The sequence below is a fragment of the Rhinoraja longicauda genome, chromosome 5 (genome assembly GCF_053455715.1).
Source record: "Rhinoraja longicauda isolate Sanriku21f chromosome 5, sRhiLon1.1, whole genome shotgun sequence".
Classification (NCBI taxonomy): Eukaryota; Metazoa; Chordata; class Chondrichthyes; order Rajiformes; family Arhynchobatidae; genus Rhinoraja; species Rhinoraja longicauda.
In genome coordinates, this window is record NC_135957.1 from 3,346,597 (window position 1) to 3,367,776 (window position 21,180).

The 21,180-nt window shown below is 50.2% G+C and overlaps 1 protein-coding gene across 1 annotated transcript; it reads right to left on the reverse strand.

Moving 5' to 3' along the window:
• Nucleotides 1–395: 395 nt before the first annotated feature.
• On the reverse strand, nucleotides 396–20,359 carry LOC144593827 (uncharacterized). The gene is made up of 3 exons (XM_078399944.1): nucleotides 17,774–20,359; nucleotides 15,091–17,608; nucleotides 396–1,295 (listed from the first exon to the last, which is right to left on the reverse strand). Exons 1-3 carry the CDS (start codon nucleotides 20,253–20,255, stop codon nucleotides 1,172–1,174), a joined length of 5,124 nt encoding a protein of 1,707 aa, XP_078256070.1. The 5' UTR covers nucleotides 20,256–20,359; the 3' UTR covers nucleotides 396–1,171.
• Nucleotides 20,360–21,180: the final 821 nt, after the last annotated feature.

Below are 21,180 nucleotides of genomic sequence, written 5' to 3' on the forward strand. Positions count from 1 at the left end.
GGGACATGTTGGCCGGAGTGGACAAGTTGGGCCGAAGAGCCTGTTTCCACACTGTATCACTCTATGTCTCTATAAGTTGCTGCCTGACCCGCTGAGTTACTTCTTGATTCCAATAAAAGTGGCTTCGTGAGATTTCAATCCCTAGATTGGGGCTTGCATCTATCCCAATAAAAATCTCCCCCGAGATGGAGGACAATGCGCTGGAATCACAGCCATTCAATACCAGCTTAGAAACATAAATAAAACTATACCAAGTTGGGCCCAAACCTCTCCTGCATTGGTGCAGCACCCTCTCCTCCCCCCCTCCACCTCCCTCCCTCCCCACCCCTCCATTCCCCTCCCCCCCACTCCATCCCCCTCAACCCCCCTTATCCTCCTCCCTCCCTCCCTGCCTAGGAGATAGATTTAAACTTTAAAATGTGAATAACTTTAAAAATATAACACCAATTTCAATGAAACCTCTTCCATTGGCACCAAAGGGATGACACTGAGTAAGGTGGGCCTAAACCTGTCGTGCTATCGTGTGGAGTATTGGCTATGGTGGCACTAGTGCTGCACGGTGGCGCAACGGTAGAGTTGTTGCCTTACAGCGTCAGAGACATGGGATTCGGAAGTGGCGGCGCAGCGCAAGCTCACCTGCAGTCCGTTTGTCTTTTGTGTTTTTAGTTGTTTTTTGTCTTAATTTTTTTGTCATGATGGTTTTGTCATGTCAGGGAAGAGAAAAGACATTCTGGCCTTCCACCACAGTGAGGAGGTGACTGGAGGAGACTCACACTGTGATGGATGGTTCTTTTTTTTGTTTTGTGTTGGTTTGTGATTGTGTGTGTTATTGCTTACTTTTATTGCTCTTACTGTTGGACTGTGGGTAATGGAATTTCGTCCAAAAGACTTGGGGTTTTTTGGATGACAATAAAGGCTAAACTGGCTATTCTGATTCTGTAGTTCAGGAACAAACAAGCAAACAAACGAGAGTTTTAATATATAGATAAATAATTTTCCAAAAAGCTCAGCGCATGATTTGAAGTAGGTCAACCTCATTAAATGAAGACGAATAGAGCGGATTAGTTTGTCATGCCACGAGATAACCAGATAATCCTGGGTCTGTCTTGGGCGAGGCGTACTGGAAACCCCAGGTGGTTTAACAGCATCTGTATCCTTCACTCTGTTTGTCTCACTGGAGCCTCTGGCCAACGATGCAGAGTTCTGGGTGGGAGACCGACCGATTGGGGCTTCTCAGGTCGGAAAGGTAATATCCCGTCCATGAATCCCCGTCACTCTCAGGACTTCCATCTAAACTGTGAGGGGAAGAAAATTAGTTCACCGGGATTACAATAAGAGGCTCAGTCACCACAATGACAATCCCATTAGTCCAAATTCACCACCTCCTGCAGTCGTATTGTAAAATAAATGCTGTAACAGAGTGTGCAGATTACACCTGTGCCCTGCGCTTCCCAGATCAATGACAATCGGCATTCCTCCTAACCCCAATGTTTCAGGGTGGCGCAGCGGTAGAGTTGCTGCCTCACAGCACCAGTGATGTGTTGGATCGTCTGTATGGAGTTTGTACGTTCTCCCCGTGACCACGTGGGTTTTCTGCGGGAGTTCTAGTTTCATCTCTAGGGCCACAGTTTAAGAATAAGGGGTAGGCCATTTAGAACGGAGATGAGGAAAAACTTTTTCACCCAGAGTTGTGAATCTGTGGAATTCTCTGCCTTAGAAGGCAGTGGAGGCCAATTGTCTGAATGCATTCAAGAGAGAGCTAGATAGAGCTCTTAAGGATAGCGGAAAAGGACTGGACAAGCTAGATGCAGGAAAAATGTTCGCAATGTTGGGGGAGTCCAGAACCAGGGGCCACAGTCTAAAAATAAAGGGAAGGCCATTTAAAACTGAGGTGAGAAAAAAAAAATTCACCCATAGAGTTGTGAATTTGTGGAATTCTCTGCCACAGAAGGCAGTGGAGGCCGATTCACTGGATGAATTTAAAAGAGAGTTAGACAGAGCTCTAGGGTCAGGTTACTGATTGTGGATGATCAGCCATGATCACATTGAATGACGGTGCTGGCTCGAAGGGCCGAATGGCCTTCCCCTGCACCTATTGTCTGAAGAAGGGTCTCGACCCGAAACGTCACCCATTCCTTCTCTTCCGAGATGCTGCCCGACCTGCTGAGTTACTCCAGCATTTTGTGAATAAATACCTTTGATTTGTACCAGCATCTGCAGTTATTTTCTTATACCTATTGTCTATTGCCTATTGTCTATCTCACACTCCAAAGACGTGCAGCTTTGTAGGTTAATTGGCTTCAGTAAAAATTGTAAATTGTCCCTAGTGTGTGGGATGGTGCTAGTGTATGGGGATGGCTGCTCAGTGCAGACTCGGTGGGCCAAAGGGCCTGTTTCCACGCTGCATTTCTAAACTAAACCTTACTCTCATCTCTTCCGCCCCCAACACTACTCTCACCTCCTCCTTTCCCTAACACCACCCCTGATCGTTCCGCCGTTGCAGTTCCACTCTCATTTATTCATCCTCCAAATAAACCAGTTCCTATGCCTCATTGACATTGCCTTTCAACCCCATCATCGTATTCTCTCAGTGTTCAAAAAATATCAATCTCAGTGCAGAATGCAGTAGATGATGAAGCACCCACCGCCCTCTATAAGAAACATAGACAATAGGTGCAGGAGGAGGCCATTTGGCCCTTCGAGCCAGCACCGCCATTCATTGTGATCATGGCTGATCATCCACAATCAGTAACCCGTGCCTGCCTTCTCCCCATATCCCTTGATTCCACTAGACCCTATAGCTCTATCTAACTCTCTTTTAAATCCATCCAGTGAATTTGCCTCCACTGCCCTCGGTGGCAGAGAATTCCACAAATTCACAACTCTCTGGGTGGAAAAGTTTTTTCTCGTTTCAGTTTTAAATGGCCTCCCCTTTATTCTTAGACTGTGGCCCCTGGTTCTGGACTCCCCCAACATTGGGAACATTTTTCCTGCATCTAGCTTGTCCAGTCCTTTTATAATGTTATACGTTTCTATGAGAAACGTCGTAGAGACAGCTTTCTAAAGATTTACAACTCTTTAAATGAAGACATGTTTCCCTATCTCATTCTGAATTGCTTGAAGTCTTATAGGCATCCTATATATGCCTATAGGCATCATATAGGCATCCCCCGACTTACGCAAGAAGTATGCTCTAGAAACCCTTACGTACGTCCGATTTTACGTAAGTTGGGATCACCGACTGTATCTGTTTTACCCCCTGCACAAAAGAACTCGCCGAGAGTATTCATTGGAATCCAGCAAAATTCCCTCTCTGCTTGCTGAACCTTATCTCTCTCCTCACTCCAACCGCGGGTCAAGACTGCCAGGTTAAAGCTTGCCATCTCAGCGGTGCCTCGCTCCTGAGCAAAGCGTCTCTAGTTGTCCAACATATTATATGGCCTCCAATGTAAAGAAGGTGAGCTCTCGGTAGTCAATGATGGCGCCACTAGTGGTGCACGGTGGCGCAGTGGTAGAGTTGCTGCCTCACAGCATCAGAGACGCGGGATCGATCCTGACTGTGGGTGTTGTCTATACGGAGTTTGTACGTTCTCCCTGCGACCGTGTGGGCTTTCTCCGGGTGCTCTAATCTCCGTCCCACACTCCAAAGCCAAACAGGTTTGTAGGTTAATTGACTTCTGTAATTATTGTAAATTGTCCCGAGTGTGTGTAGGATAGTGTTAGTGTTTTTTCCAGCGCGGACCTGTAGGGCCAAAGGGCCTGTTTCCATGCTGTAACTCTAAACTAAACTAAACTAAATTAAACTAAAGAGGCGAGTGTTTTGCTGTGAAGCAACTAACATACAATTAGTTTTAGTTTACAGATACAGTGTGGAAACAGGCCCTTCGGCCCACCGGGTCCGCGCCGACCAGCGATCCCCGCACACTAACACTATCCTACACCCACTAGGGACAATTTTTACATTAACCAAGCTAATTAGCCTACAAACCTGTACGTCTTTGGAGTGCGGGAGGAAACCGAAGATCTCAGAGAGAACCCACACGGGTCACAGGGAGAACGTACAAACTCCGTACAGGCAGCACCCGTAGTCGGGATGGAACCCGGGTCTCCGGCGCTGCAAGCGCTGCAAGGCAGCAACTCTACCGCCGTGCCACCGTGACCGCCCATTGTGCTAGACCTTTCGCGAGATCCAGTGTCAAAAATAAACTGCTGCATTCCATATACTCTGACCAAAGAGACCAGCAGATTATTGTACAAGATCACTACAATCCACTGCTTTCCCCCTGCCTGGTGACCTCCAATGGCACAGTGGTGGGGTTGAACCGGAAGTGGTCTCTAAGATTGCTGTGGGCACTGTGCGATTCACCTCTAGCCCACTGCGGACATTGGACTTTGTCTGTGGAACTGGTGCGCTACAATGCTGAGAACTATATTCTGCACTCTGTATCTTCCCCTTTGCTCTACCTATTGTACTTGAGTTTGGCTTGGTTATGTTCATGTCTAGTACGTGGGGCGGAGCGGTGACGCAGCAGTAGAGTTGCTGCCTTACACCGCTTGCAGCGTGAGAAACCCGGGTTCCATCCTGGCTACGGATGCTGTCTGTACGGAGTTTGTACGTTCTCCCCGTGACCTGCGTGGGTTTTTTTCTGGGTGCACCGGTTTCCTTCCACACTCCAAAGATGTACAGATTTGTGGGTTAATTGGCTTTAGTATAAATGTTAAAATTGTCCCTAGTGTTGGAAAGAGTTAGTGTCGATGCCCCTAGTCCCTAGCGTAGATGACCGCTGGTCGGCGCAGACTTGGTGGGCCGATGGGCCTGTTTCTGCGCTGTATCTCTAAACTAAAGAATGTATTTTCAGTATATTACTTATTTATAGCATATTATTTGACAGAAAGCATGCAAGACAAGGCTTTTCACTGTATCTTGGTACACGTGACAATAATAAATCTAAACCTAAACGTAAGCAATGACCACACATTTTAGGAATAACCTGGAAAACCCAAATGGCAGCAACCACTGCACCAGTGCTGACCAAGTCCCTGTCAATCCTCGATTCAATCCAACATCCGAGATGTCCTCATTCTTTAGGGATCGGGGGTTCCCCTCTCCCATCATAGATGAGGCTCTCATTCGTGTCTCCTCAGTACCCCGCAGCTCCACCCTTGCTCCCCCTCCCCCTAGTCACAACAGAGACAGAGTCCCCCTAGTCCTCACCTTCCACCCCATCAGCCGTCACATACAACACACAATCCTCCGACATTTTCGCCACCTCCAATGGGATCCCACCACTAGCCACATCTTCCCATCTCCACCCCTTTCAGCCTTCCGCAGAGATGGTTCCCTCCGCAACTCCCTGGTTAACTCATCCCTTCCCACCCAAACCACCCCCTCCCCAGGTACCTTCCCCTGCAACTGCAGAAGATGCAACACCTGTCCAGGGACCCCGACAGTCCTTTCAGGTTAGGCAGAGGTTCACTTGCACCTCCTCCAACCTCATCTACTGTATCCGTTGTTCAAGATGCGAACTCTTATACATCGGCGAGATCAAACGCAGACTGGGCGATCGTTTCGCTGAACACCTTCGCTCAGGTGATCACCGCCTGAACCTACTTGATCTCCCGGTTGCCGGACACTTTAATTCTCCTTCCCATTCCCACACTGACCTTTCTGTCCTGGGTCTCCTCCATTGTCAGAGTGAGGCTAAATGCAAATTGGAGGAACAGCATCTCATATTTCGCTTGGGCAGCTTACAGCCCAGTGGTATGAATCTTGATTTCTCTCACTTCAGGTAGCCCCGGCATTCCTTCTCTCTCCATCCCTCCCCCACCCAAGTCGCACCAGCTTCTCGTTCTCACGCAACAAACAGCTGACAATGGACTGTTTCCTTTATCATCGTTACTTTTTTGCATGTCTTTCATTCATTGTTCTTTATCTCTCCACATCACCGTCTATATCTCTCGTTTCCCTTATCCCTAACCAGTCTGAAGAAGGGTCTCGACCTGAAACATCACCCATTCCTTCCCTCCAGAGATGCTGCCTGGCCCGCTGAGTTACTCCAGCTTTTTGTGTCAATCTTCAATCCTATAAAGTCCTTCTTACAAACATCTGCAGGTACACCTACTCTGGAGAGATGAACAACAAACTAGAAAGGGAATAGCCTAACTTAGGAATGCTCACAGAATTATACCTTTCTGATTATAGTGAATAGGGTTGGCTGAGATACAACAGGTTAGTTTATTTTAGAGATACAGCGTGGAAACAGGCCCTTCGGCCCACCGAGTCCGCACTGACCAGCGATCCCAGCACACCAACACTATCCTACACACACCAGGGACAATTTACACATGCACCAAGCCAGTTAACCTACAAACCTGCACGTCTTTGGAATGTGGGAGGAAACTGAAGATCTCGGAGAAAACCCACGCGGGTCACGGGGAGAACGTACAAACTCTGTGCAGACAGCACCCGTAGTCGGGATGGAACCCGGGACTCCGGCGCTGCAAATGCTGTAAGCACAACTCTACCGCTGCACCACCGTGACCGCCCAAGTCTGCACACTGTTTCTTTCGGTGTCATAAAAAGGAACTGTAGATGCTGCTTTATACCAAAGATAGACACAAAATGAAGAAGGTCCCCGAGTCTCCGGCGCTGCAAGTGCGGTAAGCAGCAACTCTACCGCTGCACCACCGTGGCCACCCAAAGGTTGTTGATCATTTTTTCTCCAGTACATCGGAGGTAGAGGGGAGACTCGATAGAAGTGTATAAAATGATGAGAAGCATAGATTGGGTAGACAGTCAGAACCTTTCTCCCAGGGTGGAAATGTCCAACACTAGAGGGCGTAGCTATAAGGCGAGAGAGGGAATGTTAATGGAGACGTGCAGGACAATAGACAATAGGTGCAGGAGGAGGCCATTCGGCCCTTCCAGCCAGCACCGCCATTCAATGTGATCATGGCTGATCATTCTCAATCAGTACCCCGTTCCTGCCTTCTCCCCATACCCCCTGACTCCGCTATCCTTCAGAGCTCTATCTAGCTCTCTCTTGAATGCATTCAGAGAATTGGCCTCCACTGCCTTCTGAGGCAGAGAATTCCACAGATTCACAACTCTCTGACTGAAAACGTTTTTCCTCATCTCAGTTCTAAATGGCCTACCCCTTATTCTTAATCTGTGGCCCCTTGTTCTGGACTCCCCCAACATTGGGAACATGTTTCCTGCCTCTAACGTGTCCAACCCCTTAATAATCTTATACGTTTCGATAAGATCCCCTCTCATCCTTCTAAATTCCAGTGTATACAAGCCTAGTCGCTCCAGTCTTTCAACATATGACAGTCCCGCCATTCTGGGAATTAACCTAGTAAACCTACACTGCACGCCCTCAATAGCAAGAATATCCTTCCTCAATCTTGTTGTATGTCCCTTTTTCCTAACTTGACACCATTCAGATAATAATCTGCCTTCCTATTCTTACCACCAAAGTGGATAACCTCACACTTATATCCACATTAAACTGCATCTGCCATGCATCCGCCCACTCACACAACCTGTCCAAGTCACCCTGCAACCTCATAGCATCTTCCTCACAGTTCAAACTGCCACCCAGCTTTGTATCATCTGCAAATTTGCTAATGGGCACGTTTATTTACAGAGTGATGGGGGCCTGGAACGCACTGCCAGGGGTGGTTTAGTTTAGTTTACAGTGTGGAAACAGCATCTTTTGCCCACTGAGTCCACGCCACCCAACGATCCTCGTACACTAACACTATCCCACACACACTATCCTACACACACGGACCAAAGGACAATGTACAACTTTTACCAAGTCAATGGGCCTACAAACCTTTGGAGTGTGGGAGGAAACTGGAACTCCTGGAGAAAACCCACGGAGGTCACGGGGAGAATGTACAAGCTCCGTACAGACAGCACCCGTGGTCAGGATTGAACCCGGGTCTCTGGCGCTGAAAGGCAGCAACTCTACCGTTGTGCTTCCCGGTACAGCAGAAATTTGTAAACCTCCATAAGGTCACCCCTCAGCCTTCTTCACTCCTGGAGAAAATGTGTCTAAGAGGATTTCAGATGGACAGATGGAAGTGCAGGAATTAGAGGTATACGGATCATGTACGAGCAGATGAGACGAGTTTAAGTAGGAAAGAAAACTGCAGATGCTGGTTTAAATCGAAGGTAGACACAAAATGCTGGAGTAACTCAGCGGGTCTGGAGAGAATAGGTGGCGTTTCGGGTCGAGAGGGTCTCGACCCGAAACGTCATCCATTCCTTTTCACCAGAGATGCTGCCTACCCTCTGAGACGAGTTTAAGTTGGCATCATGTTCGGCACAAACATTGTGGGCTATCCTCTGTTCTAACTGGGAATTTGGGCAAAGGAATAGCAAGAATAGGAGTTCAATCAGCCAAATGCAGTGCTATATTTGGGAAGTTAAACCAGCCCGGGGAGTGGCTGGGCCTTGACGAGTGTTTGAACAGAGGGACCAAGGGATGCGTGCACATAGCTGCCTGGCAACAGCAACACAGGTAGACGGAGTGGTGAAGATGGCAGATGGCATGCCCTATTGATCAGCTGTGGCACTCAGTACAAGATTTAGGATGTAATGTTACAGATGTACAAAAGGTTAGTTCGGCTGAATTGAGGTATTGTGTGCAGTTCTGGTCACCGTGCCATCGGGTGGACGTGATTAAGCTGGAGATGGTGCAGAAACCATTCAGAAGGATGTTTACTGGACTGGAAGGCTTGTATTCACAAAATGCTGGAGTAACTCAGCAGGTCGGGCAGCATCTCAGGAGAGAAGGAATGGGTGACGTTTCGGGTCGAGACCCTTCTTCAGACTGATGTCAGGGGGGCGGGACAAAGGAAGGATATGGTAGAGACAGGAAGATAGAGGGAGATCTGGGAAGGAGGAGGGGAAGAGAGGGACAGAGGAACTATCTAAAGTTGGAGAAGTCGATGTTCATACCGCTGGGCTGCAAGCTGCCCCTTTGTCCCACCCCCGACATCAGTCTGAAGAAGGGTCTCGACCCAAAACGTCACCCATTCCTTCTCTCCTGAGATGCTGCCTGACCTGCTGAGTTACTCCAGCATTTTGTGAATAAATACCTTCGATTTGTACCAGCATCTGCAGTTATTTTCTTATACGGACTGGAAGGCTTGAGTTAATAGGAGAGATTGAATATCCAGGGCTTTTTTCCTTGGTGCCAACAAGGAGTCTGAGGAGTGATCTTATAGAGGTTTATAAAATTCTGATGTACATAGGTTGGGTAGATAGTTAGATCAGTCTTTTCCCCAGGGAGTCTAAAACTAGAGGCCATAGAGTTAAAGTGAGAGGGGATAGATTTAAAGGGTTTCTGAGGGGCAGGCAGGCTTCTGAAAATTCCTTCCATTAGCTAGGATGCTGTCCGATTCACCTCTACCCCACTGCGGACATTGAACTTTGTCTCTGGAACTGGTGCACTACAATGCTGAGAACTATATTCTGCACTCTGTATCTTCTCCTTTGCTCTATCTATTGCATAGAACCATGGAGTCAGGGAGCTACACAGCATGGAAGCAGGCTTTTTAGCTCAATTTGTCCATGCCGACCTGATGCGCTACAATGCTGCAAACTATGTAACCATAGCACAAATAACAATGTCAACAATATCAATGCTGAAGTTAGACACAAAAAGCTGGAGTAACTCAGCGGGACAGGCAGCATCTCTGGAGAGAAGGAATGGGTGACGTTCTTAGTCTGAAGAAGGGTCTCGACCTGAAACGTCACCCATTCCTTCGCTCCAGAGATAGTTTAGTTTAGAGATACAGCGCGGAAACAGGCCCTTCGGCCCACCGGGTCCACGCCGACCAGCGATCCCCGCACATTAACACTATCCTACACCCACTAGGGACAATTTTTACATTTACCAAGCCAATTAACCTACAAACCTGCACGTCTTTGGAGTGTGGGAGGAAACCGAAGAACTCAGAGAAAACCCACGCAGATCACGGGAAGAACGTACAAACTCCGTACAGACAGCTCCCGTAGTCGGGATAAACCCGGGTCTCTGGCGTTGCATTCGCATTTTGGCAGCAACTCTACCGCTGCATCACCGTGACCGCCCACGGTGGCGCAGCCTGTCCTGCTGAGATGCTGCCTGTCCCGCTGAGTTATTCCAGCATTTTGTGTCTGCCTTCGATTTAAACCAGCTTCTGCAGATCTTTCCTATACTCAATGCTAAAGATGATCTCCTCTGCCTGCACGTGATCCATATCCCTCCATTCCCTGCATGTGCAAATGTAAAAGCCTCTTAAAAGCCTCTTAAACATCACTATTGCGTCTGCCCCCACCACCACCACTGACAGCGTGTTGCAGGCACCCTCTGTGCAAAAAAATCTTCCCTACCGCATATCTAAACTTTGTCCCTCTCACCTGAAAGTTATACCCTCCAGTCTTTGGCATTTCTACCCTGTGAAACAGGTTTTGACTGCCTGCCTTATCTATGCCTCTCATAATGCCAACTGTCCCGTATTAGCCGGGACATCCCGTATTTTGGGCTAAATTGGTTTGTCCCGTACGGGACCGCCCTTGTCCCATATTAGGCCCGGACACTGTAGGCCCGGACACTGTATGCCCGGACACTGTAGGCCCGGACACTGTAGTCCCGGACACTGTATGCCCGGACACAGTATGCGCGGACAATGTAGGCCCGGACACTGTATGCCCAGACACTGTAGGCCTGGACACTGTAATCCGGGACAGTGTAGGCCTGGGTGCCGCCTAACGGAGGTTGCGTAGCAACCCGCCTCCCAGCCCGGGCGGCCGCCATTGGTGGAGTGGAAGCACGTGACCACTGGCTGGGTGAGGTCACAAGGGGCACGGGGTGGTGATGTCACCCTTTATCCCTTATTTGGGAGTGAGGAAGTTGGCACCCCTAAATGTGACAACAACTATCAGGTCACCCCACAACCTCTGATGATCCACAGAAAACAATTCAAGTCTGTCCATCCTTGAGGTTAATGCCCCCAAATCCAGACATCATTCTGGTACAGGATCTATGAAGATGGGCCTGACCCATAACGTCACCTATCTATTGCCTCCAGAGATGCTGCCTGACCAGCATTTTGTAGCATTCTGGTAAACCTCTTCTGCACCCTCTCCAAAGCTTCCACATTGTTCAGGTAATGGGGTGAGCAGAATTGGGCGAGAGTACAAGTCCGAGTCTATCATATCATATATATACAGCCGGAAACAGGCCTTTTCGGCCCACCAAGTCCGTGCCGCCCAGTGATCCCCGTACATTAACACTATCCTACACCCACTAGGGACAATTTTTACATTTACCCAGCCAATTAACCTACATACCTGTATGTCTTTGGAGTGTGGGAGGAAACCGAAGATCTCGGAGAAAACCCACGCAGATCACGGGGAGAACGTACAAACTCCTTACAGTGCAGCACCCGTAGTCAGGATCGAACCTGAGTCTCCGGCGCTGTATTCGCTGTAAAGCAGCAACTCTACCGCTGCGCTACCGTGCCGCTATCTAATGGATTTATGATTTTCTGAACATCTTGCTACTTCCGGGATGTTAGATATTCATTCTCCTACGGCAGATGTGTGATCTACAGTTTCCTGCTTTCCTGAAACATTACAGTGTCTCCACTTCTAGGAATCCTTGGTCTCGAACCTGCACCACCAGAGAAGGTGCATTCAGGTGGCACTGAGAATCTTGAATTCTTTTGTTGGGGCCACAGCAGCCATCCAGTGTTAGCGTTGGAAGATGCACACCACCTCCCATACTATCCCCTCCATACCTTCTTCCTCTTCTTATAGAAATGTATAAAATTATAAAAGCACTGGACAAGCTAGATGCAGGATTTTTTCCCCCAAAGTTGGGGGAGTCCAGAACCAGGGGTCACAGTCTAAGAATAAAGGGGAGGCCATTTAAAAGGTGAGAAAAAAGTTTTCACCCAGAGTTTTGAATTTGTGGAATTCTCTGCCACAGAGGGCAGTGGAGACCAAATCACTGGATGAATTTAAAAGAGAGTTAGCTAGAGCTCTAGGGGCTAGTGGAATCAATGGATATGGGGAGGAGGCAGGCACGGGTTACTGATTGTGGATGATCAGCCATGATCACAATGAATGGCGGTGCTGGCCAAATGGCCTCCTCCTGCATCTATTTTCTATGTTTCTACCTATCTGTAGGGGCACCATGGTGGTGCAGTGATAAGAGTTGGTGTCTCACAGCGCCAGAGACCTGGGTTAAATCCTGACTATGGGTGCTGTCTGTATGGAGTTTGTACGTTCTCCCTGGGACCGCGTGGGGTTTCTCCAGGTGCTCCGGCTTCCTCCCACATACCAAAGCATTGGCTTTGGTAAAATTGTGAATTGTCCCTGCTGCGTAAGATGGCGCTAGTGGTACAAGTAGTACAAGTAGTACAAGTAGTCGTTGGTCAGCGCAGACTCATAGCACGGATAGGCAATGTTTCAGGTCAGGACCTTTCTTCAGAATGAACCTCATGCCACCTAGCCATGTTCTCCAGAGATGCTGCATGACACGCTGAGTTACTCCAACACTCTGTGTCTTTTTTGGTAAACCGGCATCTGCAGATACCTGTGTCTACACAGACAGCTGTGGAGGCCTAGTCATTGGGTATTTTTAAGGTGGAGATTGATGGAGTCTTGATTGGTTCGGGTGTCAGGGGTTATGGGGAGAAGGCAGGAGAATGGGGTTGAGAGGGAAAGATAGATCGGCCTTGTTAAATGGTGGAGTAGACTCAATGGGCCGAATGGCCTAATTCTGCTCCTATCGCTGATGAACTTACTTATTATTATGGAAATGGCTCCACTGTACTCTCTCTTTGTCTCCTCACCATACACTATTCCATTTACTGGTTTTCAAAATGGTAATGCAGAGATAGGTATTTGCCAAGTCACCCAGATGTGTGGCCTGAGAGGGAAGGAGCTTCAGTGTAACATCTCATCTGGAAGATGACACAGCTGATGGATGGGCCATTTGAGAAACATTTAGGCAGGTACATGGATAGGATAGGTTTAGAGGGATATGGCCCAAACGCAGGCGGGTGGGACTAGTATAGGTGGGACAGGTTACTGACTTGTCAGCTCAGGGTGTTGACCTCGGAGGTCTGGAACAGTCCCAAACCTGGAACCTGGCCAGGTGATGACTACTTTCACCCGAGCAATAGCTGGCAAAATAGGGAATAGGGCAACAAAAGAGGAACTGAGGTTGTGGTTCAGCTACAGGGGCAGCACAGTGGCGCAACGGTAGAGTTGCTGCCTTACAGCGCCAGAAACCCGGGTCTGATCCTGACTGTGGGTGCTGTCTGTACATCTACTCTGTGACCATGTGGGTTTTCCCCGGGTGCTCCGGTTTCCATCCACACTCCACAGACATGCAGGTTTGTAGGTAAAAATTGTAAATTGTCCCAAGCGTGTAGGATGGAACTAGAGTACGGGGATCGCTGGTCAGCGCGGTCCCGGTGGGCCGAAGGGCCTATTTCCACGCTGTATCTCTACACTAAATTAAACTAAACACAGCAGGGAATGACCAGGGGTGGGAGGTGGAGGTCAAACAGCTCTCGTCACAGAGTCAGAGCTACAAGTACAGAAACAGGCCTTTTACCCTGATGCCGACCAAGTTGCTAAGCTGAGTTAGGCCTACGTTCTGTCAAACGACTAAATGCCCAAGGGTCCTTTGAATGCTATAATTGTACTCGCTTCTACCATTTCCTCTGGCAGCTCGTTCCACTTGAAAAAAAGTTGTTTCTCAGGTCCCACTCTCACCTTAAATCTATGCCCTTTAGAGTCATACAGCGTGGGAACAGGCTCTTTGGCCCAAATTGCTCACTCTGACCAACATGACATACTAGTCCCACCTGCCTGCATTTGGGCCATATCCCTCTAAGCCTATCCTATCCATGTACCTGCTTAACTGTTTCTTAAATGTTGTGATAGTACTGCCTCAACTACCTCCTCTGGCAGTTTGTTCCATATACCCACCATCCTTTGTGTAAAAAAGTTGCCCCTCAGGTTCCTATTAAATCTTTCCTCCCTCATCTTAAACGTATGTCCTCCAGTTCTCAATTCTCCTACTCTGGGTGAAAGACTATGCATCTATTCTTCTCATGGTGTTGTACACCTCTATAAGATCATCCTTCCTCCTCCTGCGCTCAAAGGATTAAAGTTCTAGCCTGCTCAAACTCTCCCAATAGCTCATGCCCTCATGTCCTGGCAACATCCTTGTTAATCATTTTTGCACCCTTTCCAGCTTTTAATTTTATATTCATCTACTCTGGGTAAAAGACTGTGGCCATTTACCTTATCTATGCCCTCATGAGTTTATAAGGTCAGCCCCTCAGCCATGTGCAGTCCACAGAAATAAAATCCTGGCTTATCCAGTCCCAGTTAAATGACAAAGACTTTCTTCTTATATTCTTGAATGGTCTAGGGAAATGCAGAGATATTGAAAGAATCTATTTAATCATGTTGAAACAAGGAACTGCAGATGCTGGTTTTGCAAAGGAGGACACAAAACTCCTGGAGTAACTCAGCGGATCAGGCAGCATCTCGAGAGAACGTGGATAGGAGACGTTTTGAGTCAGGACTCTTCTTCAGAATGATTGCAGGGGGTTCTTGATTAGTAAGGGTGTCAAAGGGTATGGAGAGAATGCAGGAGAATGGAGTATAGAGGGAAAAGTAGATCATCCATGGAGCTGACATGATGAGGCGTCGAGAAAATGGTCCCGACCCGAAACGCCATCTATCCATGTTTTCCAGACATGCTGTCTGATCCGTTGAGTTATTCCAGCACTTTATATTTATACACTTGCATATTTAAATATGGTTGTTCTGTCAACCCCTCCAAATGGTGACTGGATTGCCTACAAAGTTACATTAAAAATTCCTTCTAGAATACTGTGTAAGAAGGAACTGCAGATGCTGGTTTAAACCGAAAATGGACACAAAAAGCTGGAGTAACTCAGTGGGACAGGCAGCATCTCTGGAGAGAAGGAAAGGGCGACGTTTCGGGTCGAGACCCTTCTTCAGACTGATTGAATACTGATTAAAGCCAGTGCAGTACTTACCCAATGCTGTGGAGTGCCGGTTCACTTCCAGCAGTAGTTGATGCACACCGACTATTCTGGGTCCCAGGTTTACTATCGAGTTGATAATTCCTCTTAACAAAAGGTTGGGGGTGGACACCACTCAGGGTCAACCTTCTCTGCTGATCTCCTGGCTTTTTGAGCATAAAATTGTTCCTCCACGCTGCTCTGGACATCATCGGGCTAGCATCTCCCGGAAGGACGTTTGGCAATTGGCCTCTTGCGTCTGTTGCGCCGAAACAGTTCAAAGAAGGTGGCTTAGCCTCGAAAATTGAGCTCGACAATTGACAGAATACGGACGAAACATTGGATCCAATTCTCCCAGACCTCCGAGACTCCAAGTCGTCCTCGGACTGGTCATTGGACCCTTTGCGGAAGAAGACCGGTGAGATGGGCGGGGAAGGGTTGCTGGCACATGATGCCGAGCTTGATTGCCTGGAGCTGGCCGGTGGGGTTGGCAGCTTACGGTGCAGGAACGGGCTGGTCTGCTTCTGCTGTGTCGGTGGACTTGGAAGCTTCCGATGGGGAGGAGGACTAGGCAGCTTCCTTGCTGTGAGTGCACAGGATCTTGTCGGACTGGCCGGCGGAGTCTGCTGCTTACTAAGTCTCGGCGGGCTTGGATGTCTGTTGGCGTGAACGGCAGCCAACGGCTTGGCTTCCCGGGCTGCTTCTGGACAACTCCTCCCAGCAGAAGGTGTTGTAAAACCAATAGGTCGGAATTGGGTTTTCGACGGCAAAGGTGGGCTTGGGAACCTTTTCTCACCACCAGTGTGAAAGGGAGGTGGGAATCTTGTTGCTTGTAAAGACGACCTCAGTTGAGAAGGCGGACTGGCAGGTTTCCTATCCGGTGAATGCGATTGAGATACGAGCTTCATTGGAGACATTTTCTTGACGATCGAAGGACTGCTGCCTATCGAGAGGTCTGCTTGCTGTGTCGAGTTGAGGGGCTGGCGGGTTAGGTTGTCAGATTGGTGGGCGAGGTTGTCAGATCCTTGGGTCGGGTTGACAGCAGGGTGGGCTGAGCTCACGGATGCACGCGCCGAGTCAACAGATTGATGAGGCGAGTCGTTGGAGAGCTGGGCGGACCTGACAGATGGTGGGGTTGAGCCAATGGATGGGTGGATGAACTTGACATGTGGCTGGGTTGAGTTGGTGGGCAGTGGCGTTGAATTAAGAGAAGATTGGCCAGAGATGACAGATAATTGTGGTCGTGTCGGATTGATGGATGGGTGGGCTGGGCTGACATTAGGTTGGGATGAGTTGATGGGTAGTTGTGGTGGGTTAGCGGGTGGTTGTGCTGAGTTAACAGGTGGAGTGACGGTTAGTTGTGCTGAGTTGACAGATGGTTGCCTTGGGTTGACAGTTAATTGTGATGAGTTGACAGATGGCTGTGTTGACTTCACGGGTGGATGGGCTGGGTTAACAGCTGGTCTGGCGGGCAAATGGGCTGGATTGATGGATGAATGGGTTGGGTTAACGGGTGAATGGGCTGGGTTAATGGGTGGTTGGGTTGGGTTAATGGGTGGATGTGTAGTGTTAGGTGGATGGGCTGGGTTAAATGGTGGTTGGGTTGGGTTGATGGGTGGATGGGAAGGGTTAGCGGGTGGATAACTTGTGTTGATGGATGAATGGGTTGAGTTGAGTGATGGTTGGGTTGAGTTGAGGGATGGTTGGGTTGAGTTGAGGGATGGTTGGGTTGAGTTAAGGGATGGTTGGGTTGAGTTGAGGGATGGTTGGGAGTTGAGTGATGGTTGGGAATTGAGTGATGGTTGGGTGGAGTTGAGTGATGGTTGGGTGGAGTTGAGTGATGGTTGGGAATTGAGTGATGGTTGGGTGGAGTTGAGTGATGGTTGGGTGGAGTTGAGTGATGGTTGGGTGGAGTTGAGTGATGGTTGGGTGGAGTTGAGTGATGGTTGGGTGGAGTTGAGTGATGGTTGTGTGGAGTTGAGTGATGGTTGTGTGGAGTTGAGTGATGGTTGGGTGGAGTTGAGTGATGGTTGGGTGGAGTTGAGTGATCGCTGGCACGGTCTCTTCAGGGGAGGCGAGGGCACGATGTGTCCGGCCGGGGTGAAGGCTGCACCGGCGGCAGTGGGCGGGCAGGGCGGAGTGGCGTCGTCGAGAGCCGAGCGGCCGCAGTCCCCGGTGTAGCGCAGGTTGATGATTTTGTGGGGCTGCCAGTGGTGGAGCGGGCCCGCCGGCTTGGACAGGGACTGGGACTGGGAGCGGGGGCCGGAGCGGGAGTGGCTGGCGGCGGCGGCGGCGAGTCTACTGGGCAGCAGCACCGGCTCCAGCCGGGCCGCCAGTCGGCGCGTCACCGTCGCCGTCGCCGCGGCAACGGGGCCCGACGCGCCTGCGCCGTCCGTGCCGTGGGCGCACGTGCCGGCGGCGACCGTTGCCGCGGTGCGCGCGCCCTGCGGGGAGCGGGAACGGGAACGGGCGCGGCAACCCGCGGCGACGGCGCCTGCGCGCCCGGGCCCGTCGCCGCCGGCCGCTGCCGTGACTGCGCGTGTGCAGCTGGGCGCGGGGGCGCCGGGCAGCTCGAGGGACGCGCGAGGAGGAGGAGGTGGGAAGCCGTTGGCGGCCGTTGGGAGCAACGGCTCGGCCCCGGGGAGGAGGAGGAGGGCGGCATCACCTCCACCATCACCACTACCACCATCATCATCACCACCACCACCACGACCAGCGGCGGCCGGGGCGCTGTTGGCCCGCTGCTTCTTGCGAGCAACCGGCGGCACCGAGGGCAAGGTGGGTGCGCTGGGCCGGCGGGAGGTTGGCGGCGGCGGCGGCGGCGGCGGTGAGGGGGACGGGGATCCGGCGGCGCTGAAGCTGCCGATGAGCCCCTGCACCGGGCCGCCGCCCGCCACCCTCTCCGGGCTGGGGAGCACGTCGAAGCCCCGGCGTAGGGAGGCCCTCAGCTTGGTGTTGGCGACGCTTGTGGCCGGACTGCCCGTAACGCGGGGCCGGGCACGGTCCGGACTGCCCGTAACGCGGGTCCGTGTGCGGTCCGGACTGCCCGTAACGCGGGTCCGTGTGCGGTCCGGACTGCCCGTAACGCGGGTCCGTGTGCGGTCCGGACTGCCCGTAACGCGGGTCCGTGTGTGGTCCGGATTGTCCGTAACGCGGGGCCGTGTGTGGTCCGGATTGTCCGTAACGCGGGGCCGTGTGCGGTCCGGACTGTCCGTAACGCGGGGCCCGACACAGTCCAGATTGTCCGTAACGTGGGGCTGGACACAGTCCAGATTGTCCGTAACACGGGGCCGGACACAGTCCAGATTGTCCGTAACGTGGGGCTGGACACAGTCCGGACTGTCCGTAACGTGGGTCCCGGCGCAGCGTGCGCGCCCCCCCTCAGCCCGCTGCATCTTGTCCAGCCTCCGGTCCAGCTCCTGCTGCGCCCTCTGCAGCTCCAGCAGGGTGGCATCCTCGGCCTTGCTGCGCAGCGACTCGGCCGACCTGGAGCGGCGCTTCCTCGGCCCACCTTTCCTCGGCCCCCCTGCGCTGCTGGGCCTGGCCGGCGGCGCTCTGCCATCGTCGTCCGACCACACCTGCGAGGCAGAGGGGGTGGGCACGAACTGGATTCTGTGGCTGATGGCGTCTCTAATCTTGATGGTCATCTCCTCATTCTCCGGCCTCTCGATCCTTTTCAGGGTAGGCCGCGCCGCGGTTGTTCGTGCGGGCGACGACCAAGGCCTCTGCGGGCTGCCGGTGGAGCTGGAGTCCGACTCGCTTCCTTCCTCATCTTCGCCCAGCGAGCAAAAGTCTAGCGAAGCCCCATGAGCCAAGGCGTCGCACTCAACACTGCTGAACGACTCCAGGGACCGGTTCTGCCTCAGTAAAGCACTGGATGTTGATCCACAGGGACGGGAGCAGGAAGCTGTCTCCCCGGGAGGTGAACAAGATGATCCCCTGCAATGATGATCCACTGCACAGTGTTGAGAATTTAAGGAGCAGGATGACATTTGTGCTGGGTTTGCGGAAGAAGGATGTGGAATGGAGCCCTTGCACGAAAGGTGAGCGCTGGAATCGCAGGTGGCTCTCTGGCAGTGTTCCTCCAGTGTGCAACATTCCTTAGTGGAATCTGTATCTACACCAATGCCACTGTCCACAGAATAAAGGGCCGTGTCTCTGGGTTTGGTGTGAGCCTTTTGCAGCGTGCAATCCCCCAGCTGATAAATCAAACGCTGCAGCCTCTCATCCACGTGCTGTTTCGCCATCAGCTTCTTTTGAAAAATGTTTGTAGCACTTTGCAGGTAATCGTTGGTTTCCTGCAGGACTGTGGTAGTCAAGGAGGTCACTATTTCATTGGTCGTCTGCATCTTGTTCACAGTGTAAAGCAACAACTGTTGTAAGAGGTCGGGCTGCTCTTTCGGATCTCCTTTCCCAACAGGCCATGTGAGATGAGGGCCAACGTCTTTGACCAGCTTCTCTCCTTCAGCAGCTATTTCTTCCAGCGTTTGGTTGATTTCCTCAAAGCGAAGGGTCAGGAAACTCATCATCTGTTGAAAAATCAGCTGAGTTTGTGTGGCCTGATCAGTTAGACTCAGGATGGCATCGTATTTGGAAAGGGTAGGGTTGAGATAAGCATATGCTGCATGATGGGCTTCAGCCAATGATGTGGGAAAGTTTACTTTTTCATCTTCACTTCTAGATTGGCTTCTCGACCTCAACTTGGCGCTCTTTGTTCGCTTGACAGCATGACGACCCTTTTTCTTGCTTCTCTTGGCTTGCTGTGCTGTGTTGCTGTCGTTGTGGTTTTTCTCAACGCGCATGTCCTGGGAAGCACATACATGTGAAGCACATACAACCTCCGATATTGCCACCTCGGTGCTAGTTGCCCGTTTTCCTCCATTGGTTTCTTTGTAAACTTCAGGCTGGACTGCAGGCACCTCTGATGAAAGCACCTTCTGGCGTTGGCTTCTCCCCTCTTGGTGTGAAACTTTATTCCTGGGAGCTCGGGTATCCTCTAGCACATCCTCGGATAGGTTCGATTCACTGTCAGAGATTCCCGAACCTCCACTGATCGAGATGGGTTGGCTTTTCGCAGGCGTTCTGTCCACAGATGACAGGGCCTTGGCTTTCTTCAGAGGTTTAAAAGTATTTTTTGCAAGCTGCTGTATTATTTCACTTTGTGATGGTGCACACCCCATTGCTGTTTACTTTAGGCAGTGAAAAATATTAATCAATATACACAAAGAAGGATTAACATACCCTGTGGTGCACTTGTTCACTTCGTGGTTGATTCCTTGCTTTGCAAAACCTTGTAGATTGACGGATTTCAAACCTCTTCAGACTGCAATAAAAACATTCTTGGAGCAGATCCTTCAATATCTTTCCTGTCGAGCTGCTGGTCTTTCCTTTTGCCTTTCTCTCCGCCTTCGCAATTCGGAGGCTGTAAATTAAGCTCATTATCAGGCCTGCATCTACGAATAGGATTCTGAGCTTATCAGATTAATCAGGTTTCATCAATCAGTTCTTCTTTGACTCGCATGGCAAAGAATGCTAATCAAAGAATAATTGTTTATGCCTGTATAGCAGATGTCAGGAACTGTTGAGGAGGGGTTAGTGAGTGCGAAATATTCGCAGATGTCTTGATTCAATTGTATTTAACACCAGAGCCTGCCTTTTTTTCTGCCGAATCTAACCCTGTACACTTGAAGTGCTGCAGAGAAGGCAACAGATGCAACAAACAGTTTTAGAGTATCTTAACCTTGTGATTACATTTGCCCTGTATTTGACAATGTGTTTCAGCAGTTAGAAATAACTTATGAGTGTGTATTGAATGCTTTCAAATCTCAAAACACTTCACTGCCAATGGGATACTTTTGAAATATTGTTGCTCTTTTACGAGCCAGTATGGTGACCAATTTGCACAGAGGGAGGTGCCACCAAAATCAATGAAATTTATTTTTACGGTGTTTGAGAAATGAAGATTAGCGATTTATGGAGAATGTATAGGATTTCAAGGTGGTGCCATGGGATCTCTTGTCGTGTAATAGCAGACAGACTTGGTTTATCACTATTCAAAATAATTATTCTTCTGACATTATGTCAACATTCTGTCAGTACTGTTAA